This window comes from Lampetra fluviatilis, chromosome 8 (genome assembly GCF_964198595.1).
Source record: "Lampetra fluviatilis chromosome 8, kcLamFluv1.1, whole genome shotgun sequence".
NCBI lineage: Eukaryota > Metazoa > Chordata > Hyperoartia > Petromyzontiformes > Petromyzontidae > Lampetra > Lampetra fluviatilis.
This window is the reverse complement of record NC_136282.1, coordinates 2,160,949-2,184,568: the sequence shown is the minus strand read 5'-3', so window position 1 is coordinate 2,184,568 and position 23,620 is coordinate 2,160,949. Positions and strand designations below refer to the sequence as shown.

The 23,620-nt window shown below is 42.8% G+C and overlaps 1 protein-coding gene across 1 annotated transcript; it reads right to left on the bottom strand.

The window, feature by feature from the left end:
• Positions 1–1,492: 1,492 nt before the first annotated feature.
• On the bottom strand, positions 1,493–23,429 carry RERG (RAS like estrogen regulated growth inhibitor). Its single transcript, XM_078858880.1, has 5 exons — positions 22,908–23,429; positions 19,897–19,953; positions 16,663–16,736; positions 8,842–9,036; positions 1,493–2,419 (listed from the first exon to the last, which is right to left on the bottom strand). The coding sequence occupies exons 1-5, from the start codon at positions 22,966–22,968 to the stop codon at positions 2,201–2,203; spliced, it is 606 nt and encodes a 201-aa protein (XP_078715006.1). The 5' UTR covers positions 22,969–23,429; the 3' UTR covers positions 1,493–2,200.
• Between the last annotated feature and the right edge of the window lie 191 nt (positions 23,430–23,620).

Genomic DNA, 23,620 nt, shown 5'->3' with positions numbered 1-23,620 from the left:
CTTTCCTTGCAGTTGTCTTCAAGTTTTTTTATGTTTAACTTTAATAAAAATTATTACACTACACAAAACACGCACCCAAAACAGATCTTCGCACACCGCTTACAGCTGACGTGCGCCATGGCCAGTAATAAAGCCTTCCCCTAGGCGCGCTCAGCCTTGAATAGGTGCTCTGTATTGTGGTGTGTACACATGGGTGGTGCACATCAGCAATCCAGCGCTTTGGAGGCAAGATTCACCTTTCTCCTCTTATAACTCATTCGAGTTTATCTATGGGACCTTTTTAGTCAGTGTCGAAAATGATGAAAAATAAGAATAGATGTTACCCTCTCTGGCAGTAAAACAGCTGTGAAGATGTACTGTTCGCCTTTTGGCGTTCCCTGGTCTAACACTGGTAGTGCGGCACGGCCATGGAGAAGGCTGTCTCTGGTGTAGGCCAACCAGTTTCAAAGACAATGCATACATTATCAAAGCATGTTTTGTTTGCATATTTTTCCACAAATATGTGTGGTTAACGCAGACTTGATTCCTTGCAAAAGGTATATATATATATTTGGTTTTGAACATCTTAACACCTCTTGTTGTTTTGCCAGAAAGGGTAAACGCCTATTCTTATTTTTCATTTGAGTTTGTTTTATGCCCCGTCAAGTCTACATAACTCAAATAAGAATTATGTACCTTAAACCACTCTTGCATTCTAGAGCAATGTAAAGCGTAGTATGTTTTTTTTCAGTAACAAGCAATAATGTTTTTGCAATTAATATTAATTTGTTTGATTGAATGCCATTACATAACAGTGGCAGTTTGTGTCTGGCCCTTCCATAGATCAACTCTGCCTCACTAAGTCTCACTTGTCACGTGTGAACATCGGCGCTGGGGGATTAGAAGGTGGCTGGGTGGTGAAGTTGCAACACCACCTCAAATTCCATTCCTCTGGACTCCTCTGTATGTCATGGTCCAAATCCGCCAATTTTGGTCAATTACTAGCTATTTACTTTGATTGGGAAATGCCACACTGCGACATTGCCCGCGATGTGTCAACTCGTAAACTCGAAGCTATTTTTATGTTACCAGGTAAGGCCCACTGAGCAATGTAGCTCTTTTTCAGAAGCGACCTGGCCACAAATGATCGCAAATGATATCCACATGATGAACACCTGTGTTCACCTGGTACTGCATGGGGACAGCTGCCACCGGGGGGTCCTGTGGCTAGGCTACAGCCGGTCAATGGAACAGTTGAGATGAGATGTAAGGCGCTTTGAGTTGCTGACGCATTTATTTGCCATGCAGTTAATAGCACTTGACCTTACGGCATGCATATATGAATGACACATATGTCCCAAACATGTCTTGAGGGATGGCATCCAAAGCCGGCAGTGCGGTGTCATGAGAGACATTAACATACTCAATAGGCTCGTTTAAAAATGAATGTTGCTTTATTGAATAATGCACGTTTTGAATATAAGCATTCACAATTCTTTGTTTCCACCAAATACCCCTTTTAAACAATGCTAGGTGTTAATTTCTGAGTACATTACACGTTTCTGGAATTGTACCGTTCTTGGTAAATAATCTTAGCAACTGTCGTCCAGAAATAGCCCCAACCCCCTAGAAGCTCCCCAAGTAAAACACTTCGACTATTTCAGCTTATTAAAAAAATAATTTGAATTATTTTTAAGAGTTTAAACGCTGTGCCATAAGGAATATATATTTTTAATGATCAAATTACCAGTTAAACTGACATATAACAGTAACAATACAATTATACTTACTATAATGTTCATTCATAAAAGCTCTCCTTAAATAAATACAATTAATACTTTTTTTTTAATGCCATTTCTCATTGAAGGAATTTGCAGCATTAGCTGCTGCGGAATGCATGCCAAAGCGATGCTCCAGTGCATATGGGATGACGCTGGTTGGGCCACCACCGCTTCCTCTTTCAGTCAGCCTAGGAATATCAACACCGTGTGGTATCCTCTAATTCAGCTCCCGCACCTACCGATTATCTCCCGCACCTACCGATTATCTCCCGCACCTCCGATAAGCACGGTTGGCAACGTACGGTGCAAAAGAAGCTCAACACACGTACATTCAAATTCAACACCACGGTTCCAGATCTCGGTCAACCATCAACTCCGGCACACCCCACGAACACGGATGCCGATTGCCGACAAGGCCCGCGGTGGCGGGAGCCTCCGGCTTAGCTGCTGATCTTGGTGAGCATCTTGTTGAAGGCTTGCTTAACGTGGGTGGTGGAGCTGCGACGACGCGCCTTGCCCTGCGCCGCGCGCTGCCGGAGCTTCTCGCGGCAGACGTCGTAGAAGGCGTCGCTGATGCAGCCGTCGCCGTTGCACGCCGAGCACTCGAAGAAGGCGCAGCCGAGCTCCACTGCCAGGCGCTCGCCATCCTCCACGCTCACCTGGGCTCCCGGCAGCAGACGCACGGCCACGTTAACGGTGCTGCTGCTGCAGCCAACGACCTCGAATAATGTTCAAGTCATCGTCATAAGTGTCATTATCGTCATCATCGTCACCATCATCACCATTCATCACCATTCATCATCACAATCATAGCTTCAACATCATCATCGTGAGCTGTGGTCCATCCAACGGCTGGATGAAGGCCTCTCGCCTGTTCATCATCTGGCCTTGCTGCACCTCCGATTTACACGGTTGGCTACGTACGATGCAAACGAAGTTCAACGTATTCTTAAGTTTTTTCGGTAAAGTCACGTAGGTAAAACATCAAAATCAAAATTAATGAAAATAAACTAAAATAAAACAAAAAATCACGACGTTTTGGAGGCAACACAAGTCTCCGTCATCAGGTGGGACCGTCACAGCCGAATTAGCTGCATCAAGTGAGGCAATGATTCAAGATGTAATCCCTTATAAGCAAGTTGAAGGGGGGAGGAGAGGGGGGGGGGAGCTCATCAGAATGTGGTAGCCAATGAATGGAACGTATCGGGAGGGAGGGGGGCGGGGCTAAAAGACAGCACGGAGTGCTAAGTACAACGCATCGGGGGGGGGGGCGGGGCCAAAAAAATGGACGACGGCTTGGAAGCGGTTGCTGCTGCACACGCCAACACAATGGACAGAGAGGGGGAGGGGAGGTCTGATACACATGATAGACAAAAGAACGAAAATGCCCATGTTTATACCAATGCTGGCTGAACAATGAAGAGTACTGTTAAAAAATAACTGGGGATGTTAACACTCGGTAAAGTAAAGTAAAATAGTGCCTGTCAGATAAGATGGTCCAAAAAAGTGTAATTAAGTCTTTTTTGCGTGGTTGATAACATCTTTCCAATGATTACTAAGTTTGTACCCATCATCACGGTTGAAATTATGCCTGTGTTTGTATATTTGTATGGCTTCGTGTACAAACCTTTGATGGTAGCCGGGAGGTTTGCAGAGAACCTTTACTTTACTTTACCGAGTGTTAACATCCCCAGTTATTTTTTAACAATACTCTCTTCATTGTTCAGCCAGCATTGGTATAAACATGGGCATTTTCGTTCTTTTGTCTATCATGTGTATCAGACCTCCCCTCCCCCTCTCTGTCCATTGTGTTGGCGTGTGCAGCAGCAACCGCTTCCAAGCCGTCGTCCATTTTTTGGCCCCGCCCCCCCCCCCTCCCGATGCGTTGTACTTAGCACTCCGTGCTGTCTTTTAGCCCCGCCCCCCTCCCTCCCGATACGTTCCATTCATTGGCTACCACATTCTGATGAGCCCCCCCCCTCTCCTCCCCCCTTCAACTTGCTTATAAGGGATTACATCTTGAATCATTGCCTCACTTGATGCAGCTAATTCGGCTGTGACGGTCCCACCTGATGACGGAGACTTGTGTTGCCTCCGAAACGTCGTGATTTTTGTTTTATTTTAGTTTATTTTCATTAATTTTGATGTTTTACCTACGTGACTTTACCGAAAAAACCTAAGAATATGATTCCTTGCAGTCACGAAAGCTTCAAATATAGAATGAAGTTCAACGTACGTACGTGTCCCTGAGTGGACATTGCGTTTCATTCGTATTTTCCAGATGCGTGCGTGTGTGTGAGAAAGCACAGCCTTGCATATGCCATTGAGGCCTCAATTATCCAATAAGGAGTGTTATAAGTGGCTTTGTTGTCAGTGTGCTGTTGGGGCATGTTTGCAACAAGTTTAGGACGAGTTCACGTTTTTATCAAGTTAGGGGGAATGCGAGCATAGTTTGATTATCAAGTAGTGTACTGTAATTATAATCGTAACGATGTGTGCCAAAACCCAACCAATTATCGCATGTAGGCCCCCAGGGTCAGGAATCTGAGTCGAATCTCGCGAGCAACACTGTGGGATGTGATTCGTGGATGTGCTGTGGGTAAACGGCTCCATGCTATAGGATGGAAGTAGAGATTCCACTGCTGGCTTTGGGCTGCAACACCCAGTACTATCTTCATAAATGGGACTGTTATTTTGTTACTTTAAATAGCCTAATTTAAACCTTGAAAATTTATTTTAATAGGTTATAATTTATAATCCAGCATGCCCAACTATAATCTTGGCTGGTAAAAAAAAGTCCATTTGTCAGGCCTTTCCCTTGAAATCAAATTGCAATAAATTCACTTCCGCAGACTCCTTGGTTATGGGAGGAAATTCACCGTAGCATATGCGGTGTGGTAGGAGATAACAAGTGCCAGGCTACACGATTGGATTGGATCAGATGATGGTACCAACCATGCGCGGAATGGAATGTGATCACATCAAGATTATCTCATGAGACCATACATCTGCTCATTGACCGATCAAGCGATGCCTATTTAACCAATTAGCCGATAGTAAAAAAAACTATCGATTTAAAAGTATGCATTTGTGTAAAAATGTACTTTTCACTGCTTAAAAAAATAACCGTGGTAATAATGAATGATTTCTCAAGAACGTTAAAAATAATGGGCCCAAATCAAACAACTATTTTGTCTGCCACCTTAAAAGTGCCCCTCTATTGGAACTGAAAATCAGCTGCCTTAGGCTGCCTTTAAAATGAATATGAAGACATTCATTTATTAAGGTTTATAGCCAATCCCCTTTGCCATGATTTGTTTGACCCTGTCTGAAATCTAATAAAATTGCTTTCATGGGTATTTATTGACCTGTTACTTTGCACGTATTAGATTTATAAATATACATTACATGGTATTTCAAGCACAATTTTACGTTAAATTCAAAATTTTATATTGAGTGAATAGCTTTCTCATGTAAAGCGCATCACTGCTTCAAAACATATACATCTTCAAACGTGGCTATGGAGGTTGAAAATTTAGACCTGCGTTAAGAAGTGTGCATTTTATATATATATAAAGATGATACAATTAAATTCCGCACATCCTCCTGAGTCATCTTTGCTGAAGATCAGCCATTTCGTTTCGAGCTGCTCTGTGAGAGCCCAGATTTAAATACCCACACAGGTTGAGAGAACGCCTGGCCTGGCACGTACCCTCCACTAAACATTAAAGCTCATCCCTCCACTTCCACAGCACCTCCCACTAGCACGGTTGGCTACGTACAGTGCAAAAGAAGTTCAACGCACATACATAGCTAATGTAGTCCATCGTTCAGCACTTTCAATGTACTGTATAGGCTACGACGTTGCATGTTTCATCTATGATAATCAATTTGTTATGTTTTACGGTGTTGAGCATAACTCTGGGTGTCCTTAATCATTTAGATGTGTTTGCCATTATTCCTGATTTACTATGTTTATGATACAATATGAATATCCGTGATTTTATATAATAATTCTACATATTCTATATTATTACACACGATAGCATACATACACACGTGGCTTTGGAGAAGCGACTGCATGTCGGCATAAATACAATCAAATTTCAACACAAAGGGGCGCAAAATAGTGTCGAATTGTAAAATTCCACAGACCTACCAATACTTACACAATCACCCTTGACTCAGACCGGCCCACCCACACACTCACAAATTGTTCGCTGTTAGTGGTATTCAAGCCACGTATCAAGGACTTGCACACAAACCACCGTCATATTCACAACCTTCACGTTGGTCTGCTGCTCTGGAACCTTTGCAAATTGTCACACAACTGTGATCACTCATTGTTGCGCTCAGTTTTTACTGAAAATAATGCTTATAATCCAACATTTGGATTTCAGCACTTCAATGTATTAGATGTATAAGATTAAAACTATTCCCATCAATGTACCCTCAGTATACTGGGATTAAACGTAGATAAAGGATTACGCTTTGCCATCTGGCAATAGCGGATGGGTGTTTTTGTCTGTAAACATCAAGCTGCACATATCCCCATACAAATAACATGCTTCGTACTCCATGGTTTAGCAAGCATTCAGAAATACATTAGGAATGCTGTATACTAAATGTGTATTATAAAACATTAATGAGTGATCTATGGCTTATTGGTTTACAATATTTCACGAGTCTATCCTTAAAGCGGTAGCTTTCAGACTAAAAGCTTGGATATATTGCATTGCAGTGCCACTTTGCCTACGAGGAATGCTGTTCGCACCACAGTCTCAATAAAAAAATGTTTGGGTTAGATCGCGTAAATATATAAATGTATCGTTAAAACCCGACATCACCCGACACAGCCAATCAGTTTGGGTTGTCATGTAAACAGAACATGCCAATTTGTCACTAGTACAGCACACTGGTGTGTTGGAGAGCCAAGCCACAACTTTTACAATCTGAGTACGACGTTTCGCCTGAAATTACAAGTAGCTTCATCAGGCGACAGCCAGGTTGGTTGAGAAGTCCACGTGTTTCGTTCCTTATATAGAGGCGTGCAGAGCTTGGGCAATTATTGGCACCGGCTCACTGCCTGGCTGCCTTTCAGCTTGTCTGTGGTTCCTGAGCGATTGTGAGATGCAATTTGCATGAACAACACTTAAAAAAAAAACAACACTAAACCAACAGAATGTCTGCAGTTTTCTTGAAATTTCCAGACGACTGTGATGTTGGTGTTTATGATTACAGTACTATATATTTACTAGTGTAATTGCCTGTCATTTGACGGGTTCATAAAAATTAAGTTTAATGAAAAAAATATAGATTAAATTTTATTTATTTTATAAAAAAAAATGTCTCTATATATGACATTTGGTGTAAATTGACGATCATCTCCCACAAGTTATCTTTCAGATGCATTTTATTGACTCGGCACTTTGATGTTGGTTGGATTTTTGCATCTTGACAAAGCAACATAATAAAGTTGTCCATGGGGAAAAAACATGTTCGTTCAGATAAAGTCCAACATACTCAAACGTTTTCCCTTGTGACCTATTTACAGTTATATCAAACGCAGGAATGATTAGAAACTGTCTTCCGTTAAAACTAAATAGTAAATTCACATCAGACGTTACCAGGTGGCATTCCAGATGGTGTTAGCAGCGTGCTGCAGAAATTCTACTGGATAATTTGTCATCCAGATCCACATAGCCTAACCCACAATTACACACAGCAGTCAGTGTCAAGTGTGAGGCACAGATCACCAAAACTACATGAAAATATGACACAACTGAGTCTCATAGTCTGTTTATGGGGCACCATCCAAATTATTTTCTGAAAGAAAGTGATAAAACATTTGTCAAAAATAGCAGGCACATGGGTATGTATTATTAACAATGTTATATTGTATATAAGAATAGGTTTGACTATTTCTGGCAACAAAACAGGTGTTAAAAATGTTAAAACACCAAACAAAAACCGTTTGTAAGTAATCATGTCTGCATTAACCACATATACTTGTGGTGAACATGTAAACAAAAAACATGCTCTGGTAGTATATGCATTGTCTTTGAAACTGATTGGTCCACATCAGAGACAGCTTTGTTTACAGCCTCAAACAGTGTTAGACCAGAGGACGCCAAAAGGCGAACAGCACAAAGACAATGCCACCGTCAGGACATTGAGAGCGCGGGGTGAGCAGCTACATCATGGGACCTCCCTTACCAGTGTAATGACACGATGACACCTGCTGGCTGGAATAGGAAGCACGGGTATGGGCACCGTTAAAGACAACATTCAGTCTGAAAGGGAGAGGTATCTGGGGCAAAGGTAATGGGCGGGGTCGGCCGAGACGCTCCAGGAACCTGCAAGAAGGTTCCAGGATAGGGCGTCGTCAGAGGCGGAGCCCAGCCACGCCTGGTAGAATATAAACAGGGCCGGAACGGGGCTCAGGGTTCGTGTGTGGAGTGTTGGGCCCGGACTGCGTCGCTGCTCGCCGTCATCGCTCTCCGTTGTCCGGCCACGTGGAAGATCCCCTGCGGGTTTCCGCCACCCTCCTCGGCACGCTGCCAGCCAGCGGCGTCGCCGAGTGTCGACAGTGGAACCACGCCGAGTGATTGGCCGTGTGTGTGTAGCCAGTAGAGATGCTAACATCCAAATGTTGTACTCAGAGTCAGAGTGAGAAGATAAGGTTGGCCTGTGTGGTGCCCGTAAGTGAATAAAAGAAGAAGTACCCTCTACACGACGTGTTGCTGAAGTTGCTCATTACACCAGTTTCACAATATAAGAATATTCTTAGGTTTTTTCGGTAAAGTCACGTAGGTAAAACATTTACCGAAAAAACCTAAGAATATGAATCCTTGCAGTCACAAAAGCTTCAAATCTAGAATATAAGAATAGTTTTACCCTTTCTGGCAATAAAACAGATGTTTGAGACAGATGTCTTAAAAGCCTGAAAGGATAAAACCTATTCTTATATTGTGATACTGGGAAGGGAGGTTTCATGATGTAATAGTGTATGTAACAGAAACATGATACATCTGTTTACATTATTAAACATGCATTTATTCACAGTGCGTGGGGAACTCACCTGTCGTGCATGATCCAAGTCGATCTTGTTTCCCAGGAGCACTGTGTGCACAACTTGTGGCTTCTTGATTTCATCAATCTGAGCCTTAATCTGGGCAATCTCGTCGAAGCTGCATCTGTCCGTGGTGTCGTAGACCAGCAGGAATGTGTCCCCCCAGCGCACGTAGCCTTCCCTCTGGCCAGAATCATCCTGTGTCTTCAACAGAATCGGCAAACAGCGTCACACGCAGTCAGTGCAAGGTGATGATGCAACCAGTGACAAGGCCACAAATGAGCGACCGATCCAGGATGGAGCAGTCATCATTTAAAAGTGAACCTACTGGTCACGGTAAAGTCACAAGTCTATTTCTTCTTCTTATGGTTGATATTGATGTCGAGCAACACCTGGAATTTACATTGATGTGGTTGATGAGCCAGTGCATTGCGCCAGGAGTAGCGAAGTGTATCACTGTGATGACACCTCCTTTGAATTTTTGACTACAGTCACACACCAGCGGCGTTTTAATGTTCCATACATTTTCCATCAAGTCATGTCATCCGTTACAGCAACAAAGCTCCCATTGCAAAAATGCGTGTTGAATCTCATTTGGAAGCATTTGCTCTGTATTTTATTGAAATGAAAAATGACCCGGTACAAAAATATATGCAAGAGTTTATGCAATATAATTTCCATCGATATACATTTTCCCTCGTAAAAAAATATTTTATTCATTCACTCGTGATTTGTGATCCACAACATTAGTTTGACCAGGATACCACGGCTAATGTGGTCATAAATCATCAAGTACGGCAATCTTGCCAATATGTGGCCCACTTGGTTATATTCAGAACAAACAGAGAAGGAAGCCACGTTCTCACATATTTGGCTTGCTTTTCACAACGCACAGCAGGCTCAGTACTCGCCACACATTGACATTTCACATGATTTATTTTAAGGAAAGCCTTAGATTTTTATTCCTGAAAACCAAGTGTACGTTCTCTTGTGTCCATGTGTGCTGTGCTTGCTTTTACTGAAGGGAAGACTAAAAAAACGTGGATGCAGTGGGGTTTGTTCCAAGCGTTAACCCTATTTATATATCACCGTGTCACTCATATTTTCTTGTATGCTACCTCAAAACGATATGCTGCTTGTTGCATGCTGAATCATGCAGCGATGCTTGTTACGCGATAGAGCTGAACCATGCCGACAGAGATGACTGCGGAGGTAAACATAAATGAATCACATTTAAATCAACATAAAGTGCGTCACAGTGGCATGCCCCTTATGGGGAGCGGCGGTGCAGGGTTTTGTGTGCTAAGCTACAAACCCGGCAACCCGAGTTCGATTCCCGCTCACTGTCACCAACACCTGAGCTTCCCCCTAGGTCGACTCAGCCTAAAATGAGTACATGGTGCAATATGTGCATTTCATAAGAGGTTTTTTGGGGGGTTAGATCACGTAAATTTATGAATGCGTCATTTAAACCCGCCACCAACCCGACACAGCCAACTAGTAAGGGTTGTCACGTAAACAGAACATGTAAATTCGTCACTAGTACAGCACACCGGTGTGTTGGAGAGCCAAGCCACAACATTTACAATCTGAATATGACGTTTCGCCAATACAGTAAAACCTTGGATTGCGAGTAACTTGGTCTGCGAGTGTTTTGCAAGACGAGCAAAATTTTCAATAAATATTAATTTTATAAACGAGCCAGGTCTTGCAATACGAGTAGTACATATATGCTTTGTCTGCCGAGCGTCACGTGATCACAACTGATATACGAGTGCTTTTATATACGAGTGATTTGGATTACAAATACGTTTCCGGAACGAATTATGCTCGCAATTCAAGGTTTTACTGTAATTACAACTAGCTTCATCAGGCGACAGCCAGATTTGTGGAGAAGTCTAACTGTTCCGTTCCTTATATAGAGGCGTAGATGTGGTGACCATGCTTCTGCGCTCTTGCGAAAAGTGGGGGGGGGGGGGGCGGGGGGGAATTACTGATTCAACGTACATTATGCATGTGCATTATGCGATCCCTTTTATCTTGTCCTTCCTGTCTATTATGTGGATTAAAATAGCCGTACCAACGGTAATCACTATTGAAGTATGCTGCCCTTTGTAGGAATGCATTTAAACAATGTATTATTTGATGATTCGCTTCCACGCAGCACTAAGGCGGTAGCTATGGTTAAAATTATTTTTGTTTCTTTCAATTTCGATAGATTATCTAATTAGTCTTGGCCAGTAGTAGCTAGTTTTTCAGAGAACTTCAAAATTACAAAATTCAATTGAGTGTCCTTGTTGGCACGCATGTTCTGCTACTGCTGACAGTTGTATTTGGAATAATTTAATATTTATCTGATGTTCTTTTAGTCTCATGCTGATCATTCATCCTGTTTGCCCAACATAGCATTTACCACATGTGCAGTTAATCCTGTACACACCTTCTGTTGATAGCTTCGGTAATATATATTTTGTAACAGATATTAATTTCTGTATTTTGTGTACTGTGCCAAATCTGATTCGGATGTTTTGTTTGTCCAAACATCTGGCTAGTTTATCAGTTACTCCCGCAATGTACGTTATTTTGATTGATTTAATTACTTGGGGAGTTTCAATGCTCTTGTTATTTGATTTGGTTTTGGCATTCAATGCCCTGTTTGATTTGTGCATCATTGTAACCATTCATTGGCAGTACTTCTTTAACATTAGGAATTTTACTTATCAGACTGTCACCATCTGACACTTTCTTAGCTCGATGAATGATCGTCTTGATAAGAGCATATTTCTGTGCGGGGTGATGGTGCGACTCTGCATTCAGATAGGTGTCAGTATGCGTTTTCTTTCAGTAAACACTGTGTGTTATTTTACCATTTTGACCCCGTCCGAGCAGAATATCCAGAAATGGTAGAGTTCTGTCAGCTTCCACTTCCATGGTGAACTGGATGGATGGGTTTTGCGAGTTGAGATTATTTAGAAATGCGTTCAGTGTATCTTTGCCGTGTGGCCAGACCATCAATGTGTCATCCACATATCTAAACCAAGCAGATGGTTTTAGTGTGCTTGAAGCTATTGCTTACGTTTCAAAATCTTCCATGTACAAATTATCTATCACAGCAGACAAAGGAGAGCCCATTGCTGCTCCTTCCTTTTGTTTATAGAGGTCACCTTGCCACGAGAAGTAGGTGTTCTTTAGACAGTGTTCAGCTAGTCTTGGGATATCTTTGGCTAAACCTTTGTTCGTTACCAGAGTGTCGAGTAATTTAATTGACTCATTGACCAGAACCCTCGTGAACAGCGAAGTCACATCAAAACTTACGAGGATATCGTTAGGTCTTCTTGGTTCTTTCGGTAAAGTCACGTAGAAGGGAAGTAATAAAATAATAAAAATAAAACATAATAAAATAATTCTCAAGACGTTTCAGCCACAATGCAAGCATCCGTCTTCAGGTGGAGAACAGGTCTGTCAAGTAGACAGAGTCTGAATGGCACGCTCCAGGCTTGGAGCGACTATTTATGCTGGGATGGAGGGGCGAAGAGCGTCTTGACAAAATAATTTGCATATCAAGAGGAATTTAGCAGATTTATGGGAAATGCAGATATGCGATTAGTACTACTTGTGAAATGCGTAGGAGGTTTGGCGAGGGGTTTAAAGTCATTATGCCCATGCATTATGCAGGATTGGCAGTATCAAAGCGAGGGAGTAAGGTTAGAATTAATAAAGGGAAGGAATGTTAATAATATGGCGCCACAGCAACTAATATGTTTTTAGACTATACATTGTAATATAACACTATGTATTATTCTACCCACCCAACTGTATACCACACTGCTGTATATTCACTATACAATTACGATACTATATATTACCTTATACATTGTATTAAACATTACACTTTAATACTATTTATTATTATATAATATGCTATACACTATACCATAAACCGTGGCGTGAAAGGTACTAAGAGGAAGCAACGAAATATGCCAATGGGAGAGTTGTGATAGGAAGCTTGCAGCGGAGCAAAGAATCCATTCCCTGCGGAGTGCATATCAAGAGGAATTTAGCATATTTATGGGAAATGCAGATATGCGATTAGTACTTCTTGTGAGATACGTAGGAGGCTTGGCGAGGGGTTTAAAGTCATTATGACCATGCATTATGCAGGATTAGCAGTATCAAAGGGAGGGAGTAAGGTTAGAATTAATAAAGGGAAAGAATGTTAATAATATGGCGCCGCAGGAACTAATATGTTTTTAGACTATACATTGTAATATAACACTATGTATTATTCTACCCACCCAACTGTATACCACACTGCTGTATATTCACTATACAATTACGATACTATATATTACCTTATTCATTGTATTAAACATTACACTTTACTACTATTTATTATGATACAATATGATATACACTATACCATTGACCGTCGCGTGAAAGGTACTAAGAGGAAGCAACGAAATATGTCAATGGGAGAGTGGTGATAGGAAGCTTGCAGCGGAGCAAAGAATCCATTCCCTGCGGAGAATACAAGATATATAGTCAATGTCAGTGAGTGGAACGCGGTCTGAACGTCACCGTAAACGTGGACACAAGCAGTTAAGATCCGAAATGGTTTATTACGTCCTTCCAATGATTGCTAAGCCAGAATCCATCTTCTCGGTTGAAATTGTCCCTGTGTTTGTATATGTGGATCGCCTCATGAACGAATCTCTCATGGTAGCCAGATAGCTTGCAGAGAACCTCTGTCTTGGAGAAGTCAATATCATGTGAACCCACTGAATTGTAACAGTGATCTGCCACGGCTGAGGTGTTTGTCCTACCGTGTTTCAAGTCTGCTTTATGTTCACGGATGCGGTCCGAGACATGTCGTTTGGTTTCTCCAATGTAACTGCTACCACAGAGGCAACTTAGTTTGTAGACGCAAGGGTATTGTATGTCTGGAACCACATATTTTACAGACGGGACCAGATCACGGATTTTATGTACTGTGTTGAATCGGACCTGGATCTTGTGTTTAATCAGGATTTTGGAGATCTTTTTTGTGACCCCAGCAATGTAGGGTAAGGTGATGGTCTTAAGAGGCTCCTCAACAGGATCATTCTTAATGGTTGGAGTGATTGCTTTGCGGATTGTGTAGTCGGAGTAACCATTAGCCTTAAGAGCTTGGCGTATGTGTTTGAGTTCACTGGCAATGTGTTCCTGGTCGGAAATGCATTGGGCTCTATGAGTGCAACAATGTCCACATCGGATTGGGAACATGTAGACAAAATGACTGCCTCTTCAGCTGCCGCTATGTCGACCAAATGTAAGGACAACTTGATTTCCAAATTCAACAAGGTATAGTCAATAAGCATATTAGTTGCTGCGGCGCCATATTATTAACATTCCTTCCCTTTATTAATTCTAACCTTACTCCCTCCCTTTGATACTGCTAATCCTGCATAATGCATGGGCATAATGACTTTAAACCCCTCGCCAAACCTCCTACGCATTTCACAAGTAGTACTCATCGCATATCTGTATTTCCCATAAATATGCTAAATTCCTCTTGATATGCAAATTATTTTGTCAAGACGCTCTTCGCCCCTCCATCCCAGTATAAATAGTCGCTCCAAGCCTGGAGCGTGCCATTCAGACTCTGTCTACTTGACAGACCTATTCTCCACCTGAAGACGGCTGCTTGCGTTGTGGCCGAATCGTCGTGAGAATTATTTTATTATTTATTATTTTTATTATTTTATTACTTCCCTTCTACGTGACTTTACCGAAAGAACCAAGTAGATGAATCCCTGCAGTCACGAAAGCTTTAAATCGAAAGATATCGTTATGGTTAAGCTTAATATATTTCATTATATTTACGAGATGTTCAGAGCTTATGATGAATGAAGAGGTCCTACCGATGTAGAGCTGTATTTGTTTCGTTATATATTGTGCTAATTTGTACGTGGGAGAGCCTATTGCACTAACTATTGGTCGTAATGGGACATCAGGTTGTGAATTTGTGGTAGCCCATAAAGTCTTGGTGGTTTTGATGCCCTTGGTTTGATCAGGTATTGCTCTTCTTTGGGAATTGTTGATTTACGTTCCAATGTGCTGGTTGGGTCTCGTTTAATTTAAAGATAGGTACATTTCACCACTCGGTAGACAAAGGCGGCCGGGCGTGGTGCTGGCCACCCACCCCCCTCGTGAACTCTGCCATCCTTCATTGGTGCTCCCTAACAGCACTTGCCCCAAAAATCTATTAATGCTGCACAGGGGATCCATGTCTTTGTTTGTCCCTGAGAGATGTATCTTCAGCCTGTCAGACTGAAGAAGACCTGTATGGGTTCAACCGTAGCTGATTTCAGATCTGTGATATTAAGGTTCATACGGATATTGTCCCCTCAGACAAGTACAGAAAGTTTACATTTCCTTTCCATTCAAATTGAAAAAGAAAAAAATATTCATGGAAAAATGTAGATGTCGTGCACATCATATTGGTCCATTCACTCTTTTGTTGTGCATTTTGGGCCACAGAAACAATAGCATATCCAGCTCAGCAGCGATATTCACAACCAACATTGTCTTTCAGGTGTAAAAGGGAACACAAGTCACATCAACGTGAAGGCAATTGAATAGTTAAAAGTATAAATCAGGTTTAAGTAAAAAAAAAACTGGTCATTTTATGCACACAATGCCAGCTCTCCATCATCCTAAGCAATACGTTATACAATTGAAGTCTGAATTTGCAATGTTTTGCAGTTAAACTGCTTTTAACTCAAACGAGTGTTTCACCTATTTAATACCTACATCATATATTTCTCGAGGTTATTTTTAATCATTAGATATTTATAAAAGCATATAAATTCCAAAATATATATATACATAGCAAGTAAAAGTTGTGTTAAATATTTCCCATGGCATGCGGGCATCACTTGCATTCAATTGGCATTTACTACGTGACTTTTTGGACAAGTCGTGATGACTATATTTTCACGAATGATTGAATATGGACTTTTATCGCTAAACGATTCGTGACATGTACCTTCAAAATGAAGATTGCGATGCTGATGAAAAGACACAATGGGTATCTGTGCGTCTGCTCATTCTCAGAGACTCAGTGAAAGACTTTTTAACAGTTCGTGCTGCCGCTCTGCAGTGTTTAACATGTTCCATTTATCAGTGACAGTGGTGTCACTGACAAATAAGACGTTTAACACTGTCATATTGCGTTTTTTAATGCAGCGATCGAAACGGGTATGTTCCATATAGTGAAATGGCATAATACTTGTAATTGCAAGTCATATCAGGTTTTGCAGTAGCAGATATTATTTTTTCTCTCTCTCATATTCATTGCAGATGACTGCATATTAGTCTCTGGAGAAAAATGTTCTGTAATGCAATTTAAAAGCACATGACGTTCTCTTGGGAAACAACAAAAGCCTCCTTGTGCACTCCACACTGTGGCTAGAGTGGCTGTAAGAAACATGATTTTTACTTTTCTAAATACAGTGAACTCCGTGATTACAATGGCAATACTCTGGCCTTTTATTAAATTAGTAATTATGGATGTCAAAAAGGCACCTCTCTTTGAGACACTAATCAACCCAGGTTTGTGGGAATTCCAATGTCACGTGAGAGATCCGTTGGGGCATTTTCAGCATCCGCGCTTTGTATTTTGTATGAAGTTGCTCGGTTTGACACTGAATCTAGTGATGGAAACGCGTGTCTGTTGCCTGTCATGGGCACGGATGTGCCTCGTGCAGCCAAACCACACCGGCCAACAGCACGGGCCTCCTGCTGAAATTAGGATGCATGGGCTGTTATCCTCAAATCCACTTCACCCACCTGCCCAGCCGTGTCCAGGATCTCCATGGTCACTGGTTCCTCGTCAATCATTGCTTGGTGTCGGTAGGTGGACTCTGTAAAAGGTAGCAATAAAAATATCACTCATTTATAAACCACCTCTTCACTGTGAAATTACATTACCAATGTATGTATGTTGAACTTCTTTCGCACCGTATGTAGCCAACTTTTCTAATTGGAGGTGTGGGGGAAGGACAACAAACTAAACACAAAAAGCAATGGTGAATGGTGATGCAAGGCCTTGAGAATAAATGTAATAATATGTAATCCCACAATGCCTTGTGAGCATTATTACACCTTTTGTATTTGGCTCTTCAATATCTGCACCTGCTGCAACTGTTTGCATGTGTGGTACCACCATTTTACAAGCGGTGGTGGGGGGGGGGACTCACAGGATCCATAGGGGGCTGGGAGACAAGAGAGGATGGGAGAGTGGGGTTAGGGGGCATGGCTGAGGTGACTACCATGATGTTTACTATGAGCGTAGTGAACATCGTAATTCAAAGAAACTATGTTGCATTTATATATATAGGAAGACAAAGATCCCTCGTATAGCAACCAGCTATGGCTACAGGGTTTGGTGGTACATGTTGTTTATGTCGTTTATTGCGAAATTTTGGTCACAGTTCCTATGATCACTGTTACATTGCTTTTATGGCTTTATTTTGGTGATTTCGAAAAGTTTTTTGGTTTGGCCATGTTTGTTTGTTGTAGTACGGAGTTAGACTGATGGCCTTAATCTAAGTTGTCTTGTTGTTGTTGTTGTTTGACTTGCATTCCACCGGAATTTTTGCACACAGCATTGGTGTACGGTGCTTTTTCTGGAAGAATTTGCTGTTTTTCCTGGATTTTTCTGTTTGCGCATAGTCACTTTAAGATGTTTTCTTGTTCATGTTTTTGTTATTTGTTTGTTGTGGTTGCACCCGATTCAAGCGCTGAATGGCTCACAGGACTATACCAAATAAATGAAACTGAAATTGAAACGTAGCGAACCATGCTAATCGTAGGTGTTATTATTATAATTTTCATGTTTTTTATTATGCTCAGAAATTTGCTGTTTATAAATTTGCTATTCATGAACATCCCTGGAATGTATCCCTTGCGTATGAGGGAATACTGTTCGGCCAGTTTCTGGTTTACAGATGTTTACTTTTCTCAACACGAAACATGATGAGATAATGATAACACGTATTTTTTTACTTTAGAAATTGTCAATGTTCTTCTAATTTTCTGTCCGCAAGGGGTTTTAAGTGGCAAGCCTTCAAGTACACCATTCACTGTCCCAAGTCTACCACGGGGAGTGTAAGCGACAGCCCTTCCCAACTCCCTCCTTTCGCACCACCCACATTGCACCACTTGTAATTAAACCACACGTTGTACCATAAAATCCACTTAATTTGACACGACGCACTTATCCTCCGCCCCTTCACCGAGCATTCATGATGCCACCATGAGCCTGCCGCACATTAACCACGATGCAAGACCGTTGACGGTCTTCCCACACCCACAGCTTTATCTTCTTGCTTTTTGCCCATGATGGAGATTAGGCAGATTGTTTAAAATCCTGCCCAACTGAGACTTCGCGCGGCCACACACCAGGCAGCTTGGTAGCTGCTGGCGTCTCGTTACGCACGATTGACTGGGACGGTGGAATCTTGTAAGACCGGTAGTGTTCAGTTTCACAATATTATCCACGAGACGATTTTTGGGTCAGATCGCGTAAATATAAATGTCGTTAAAATGGTAAATGTTGTGGGTTTACTCTCCAACACACCGGTGTTCGTGTTTTGTTTACGTGACAACCCTTACTATTGGCTGTGTCGTGGGGTGGTGGGGTTAACAACACATTTATATTCACGCGATTTAACCAAAAACCTCTATTATGGACATAAGTGGTCAATTTGCTGCCATTATTTTAGATCACTTGAGGTTTTATGATAAATATAAAACTTCCCAAATATAACCTACACGTCTACTTTGGAGCGTTTTGTTTCCTGTGTTATGCCAGAATTGGGAATGGATGCTGGCATCATTTGGATATGGGATTATACCCTGACTTGATGATCCCCAGTTCTGACTTCTAACGAATGCAAAGTTGTTTATAAGTAGACAAAAGAGTTGAAACATGACATGTCACTGGGCAACCAATTGTATAATGATGATGATGATGCCTCAGTGTGCTTCAGCTGCTGTGGAAGCAACCTGCAATACCCCCTCCAGCGAACAAAGAGACGTAGCCGCACGACGAGCTGTAGGGCTATACAATGTTGCATTATGCAAAACCATTCATTGCTCTTTCCATATTATATGAAATCTCTGCTGTATTTTTTACACATGATCTTCTCTTTTCCAATTTTCCAAAAGAGGATGGAGTTAGATTTCTGGTTCCATTTCCCCATGAAGATCTATAATTATTGATTCGTTGCACATTCATTCCATTAGACCACCACTCCAAAATATAAATGACATATTATGAGGAGCAATGGTAATGACCGTGCTTTGACGAGGTGTGGTTTTTATGGTTACTAGCCCTGTGGCACAATATGAATTGGTCATTGTAAACATATTATCAGGCACTCTTTTTAGATGGTATATAAGGATACACATATTATAAAGGCCCACATTAATATACATTATGATGCATGATTGGCCTATACATGATTCCGAAGTCACTAAGATACCCGTTTAGTGTTTCAATGTTGAGATCATAAAATGTAGCTTCAATATCTATTCTAACATGCATGAAACACAAAGCAGTTGTTGGAAAGTAATGTCATTATTAACTCTTCAATTATTAGTCTTGATTAACACAGGAGCACGAGGAACCATGGCTTGGTTGTGGAGTACAACTCTTCTCCCTCCAGCAGAGCCGGCTTCCGAGTGGGCATGGAAACGAGGCATTCGTGTTTAATTAGTTGCCGTCAACGGGTGAGGAACCCATCATGATAACCTAGTCTTTTTTGCAGCATTTAATATCCGTTGAACCTGCCTCCAAGTCGCCATTTTCTTGACCAGCTGAACAGGCTTTATGCCAGAGCTTATCCAATGCATGCATTCACTTAATTATAGCTATCATGCACCCCACACACACACACTGTCTCTCCCCCTCACATTCCTCCACCCCTGTCATCTGAATAGACACGTTACTCTGGACTAATATAAAAAAGCCATGCAATAAAATGATACATTAATTAAAAAATAACACAAATTACTTACCCAGAGTAGGATCATATTCCCAGATAAATCTCTTCGTTAGAAACCGCACCACCAACGCTGTAAAGAAAATACAAATGTCATGAAACCTACTGAGGAGAGGTGAGCATAGGATACTCGCACGGCAACGTTGCGCAATGAATACCACGGACGAGGTGGGGATACGAGGACTCGGTGGGGTAAAATGCCTGCCTGTCCGGGTGCTCGTGTGTCGTCTGTTCAGCTGCCACAGATGTGTTGCCACAAAATGGGCCCATTGAATTTGGTGGGATTATTCATGGGTGAGCCACAATGCAGCCAGTTTGAGCGTGGGTTACAGCGTGGGGATCGAGCTTTGGATCAAGCTTGTAGGGGTTGGAGCATGGGATCGATCATGGGGTTGAGCGTGGAATCGAACTGGCTATTATTTTCTTTCAATTCCTGGTCCATAACTCTCCAACTATGAGCAACCACATGCCCAGGGTAACATTATTTTTACATGACGCACCTACTTTATATTATCCGAATGCATCCCTCCATATTTCATGGACTCATTATATTGCGTCACAGCGCCAATCTGCACCTCAACTTGATTAGGGCTGATGTAATTTATCTTAGCACCTGGACAAAAATAGCCTTTTACCCCGTGTCGACGTCTCACACCATCCTAACTTACATGACATGTGCAATGGAGTCTAGCACGAAGTATAATTGAAGCACACATCATGCTGGACTCCTTTACACATGCATTGTTAACTAGCAATTGCAATGGTAATGCATCAAAAAGTGGTCATGGCCCGAGTTTTTCAACAAAATTCGGCTTTCGAGGATATGGGATTTATTTGGCGTTCAAGATTCATATATTTTTTTTATCTTGACATGATATTTTGAATCTCAACGCAAATTCCGATTACGTTTGCACCTCTCCTGCTACGTTTTCTTTTTTGTTTAATATAAAAATGTTACTGCTTATCAAAAATTATTAAATAGCATTGTCAGAGAATAATCTTGAAAACGAACAGTAAACAATGTTTTAAATAAATAAAGAAAATTATAATATGTATGTTAAATGACGCGACATTGGTCACTTGAGCAATGTAAGAAAGCATTATTTGGTATAATGGGAAAACACCAGATGACAGGAATATTGATCCATTCTCTGTGATTGATTGATGGATTGTTGTTGGGCTGGGCTAACATCCGTGGTTGTTGAATAGAGGCGAGCAATATCAGCGTTCACCCTGTACAATTCACACTCATGACGACGTCGAACTGATGTAAAAAATCGGTCTCATGTTATGGGTGATAAGAACTCAGTAATGTTTGGCGCCATGACAGAAGACACCGCATACACGTGGAGCAATGGAATATTAGCAGGGTACACACAGGATGAGGGAACATGAAATTGATATTAGCATTCAGTGGTTGTGATCTCGCAGTAAATAGAGAATGGCTGCCGGTGATGATAATTGTATGCCAAGCTGTTAGCTAACAAGAGGCTTGAATCGACACAATAAAATGCTGTCTAAGCTAACGATCTTACAACATCTCATTCCGCAAATTGTTCAGAAACATTAACATTCGTGTCGCATATGTTTCAGGATAATAATAATAAACGCCAGACAATTGGGATGAACGCAGGTTTCGTCCGTACATAATTCGATAATACAGTATATAATGCCCCAACACGAGTGTGGAGCGCGGAGTGGTGTAGGGCTATTAGCGGCGTGCGTATTGATTCGGCGCGGATCGGCCTCAGGGGGTGAACAACGGCTGATCATGGGGCAGTCGTTGCTAATCTCTGCCCCGGGGCGAGAGAGGCACTGAGCGGCCACTTTGAAGGTTGCGTGCCCTGACATCCTGGCGCGGATTGTCCGGGTAATCTTACTTATCGCGTTACTTGTCGTCCCCACAATGACGCTTACGTGGTTATTTACCGACGTTATTCTACAATTTTGCATGAAACTAGGAGGACCCATAGCAGTTCACTGGCATTGATTCAAGCACGCCTGACTCCGGCTGATGAAATGTAGAAACTGGTCCAGAGTTTTGCTTTGAACCAAGGGTTGAAACAAGCCTGACTGCCGATGAGGCATTGAATGTCAAAACCGATTCAGAGTTTTGCTGATGTTGAACCAATGGTTCAAACAAGCCTGTCTCTGCTGACGAGGCACTGAATGTCGAAACCAGTTCAGAGTTTTGCTGATGTTAAACAAATGGTTCAAACAAGCCTGCCCCTGCTGATGAGACATTGAATGTCAAAACCGGTTACCAGCGTTTGCTTTGCGTTAAACCAGCTGCTAACCAGATACTCCCAGAAGGCGGCGTGGCTGACGGGATGTGTACACAAGAAATGCCATGTATTATTTTATGTGGCGATGTCAATTATAGAAAGGAGGATATCTCCTCCGTTGATTTGTGTTCTTCTCCTGGCTGTGAGTCGCAATCGCACGGACCACAGCGTGACCGGCGGATTCGGCTGGAAACTGTTAGGCAAGTGAAATCAAATTCCCCATCCACTATGATTCGCCCCCCCCTACCTCCTAAAGCATTGCCGCTCTATTCAAGCCTACACAGGGGTAGCAGTTGAGTTGCTGTGTTCGCTACTCATTCCTCTAGCACGCGTAAGCTGCTGCCCCCTCACTCCGTGACGCCGATGCACGGACACGCTCAGCCGCGGCGTTGCTTCTAGCGTCGTAGGCTCAAAGACTCAACCGTGAAGCGACAATCCCCCCCTCCTCCTCTTCTGTGTAACGCGAAGGTCCGACTCGTGTTCGCGGCACTACGATGTTGATGACGACGACGATCTCCGTGCGGTTTGTGTCTCGCCTTCGCGCGCCGTGTGAATCCCGCATCGCTGTGCGGAGAGCTGAACAACACGAACCGGGCGCTCCCTCTCCTCTCTCCCCTCTCTCTCTCTGTCTTATGCACAAAGCCCCGCACCGCAGGAAGTAGTTAGCAGCAGCGAGAGGATACACGCGCGACATCATCATCACCAGCACCATCATCATCATCAGGAATGACAATTCACGTACCGGACTTTCCGACGCCAGCTCTCCCCATCACAGCCAGCTTCACGTCACAATTCTTAGCCATGCTCGCCGTAAGACAGAGGCGGCAGACACCCGAGATGTTTTCGAAGGCTCTCCCTTCCCCCCTCTCTCTCGCTGCCTCCACTGTCTACTAGGTAGCAGTAAACTCTTGACTCCGTCGAGCAGCAGGCGGACGCATGCTGTTACTGCCGCTGCTGCTACTGGTGCCGGACGAGACGAGGAGTTCAGCCCCCCCCCACCCCCTCTGTCTCTCTCGCTCCGTCGCTCTCCGTCTCTTCGGGAGCTCTCGCATCAGGCGGCGGCGGCGGTGTGGCCCCTGCACGCGGCCGCGTGGGCCGCCGCGGGCCGCCCACGCAGCCGCGGTGCTCTCGGCGTGCGCCCCCCGCGGCTGCTGGAATCCGCCGCGGTGCTGGTGGTGCTGGGGAGCGGTGGCGCAGTGGTTGGCGCTACGCTGCGCCAAATTGAATACCCGACCACCCGGGGTTCGATTCCCGTTCACGGTCAACACCGGTGATGATTATCCGAAGCGGTCCTGGGCCTCACCTTAGGTCGACTCAGCCTCGAATGAGTATCTTGTGTGCGGTGTGTAAACCGCTGGGGAAACAAAGGCTGCCGGGCGTGGTGTTGGCCAACCACCCCGTCGTGTGCCTTCATAGGTACTCGCTAACAGTACTTGCCCCGACAGTATGTTAAGG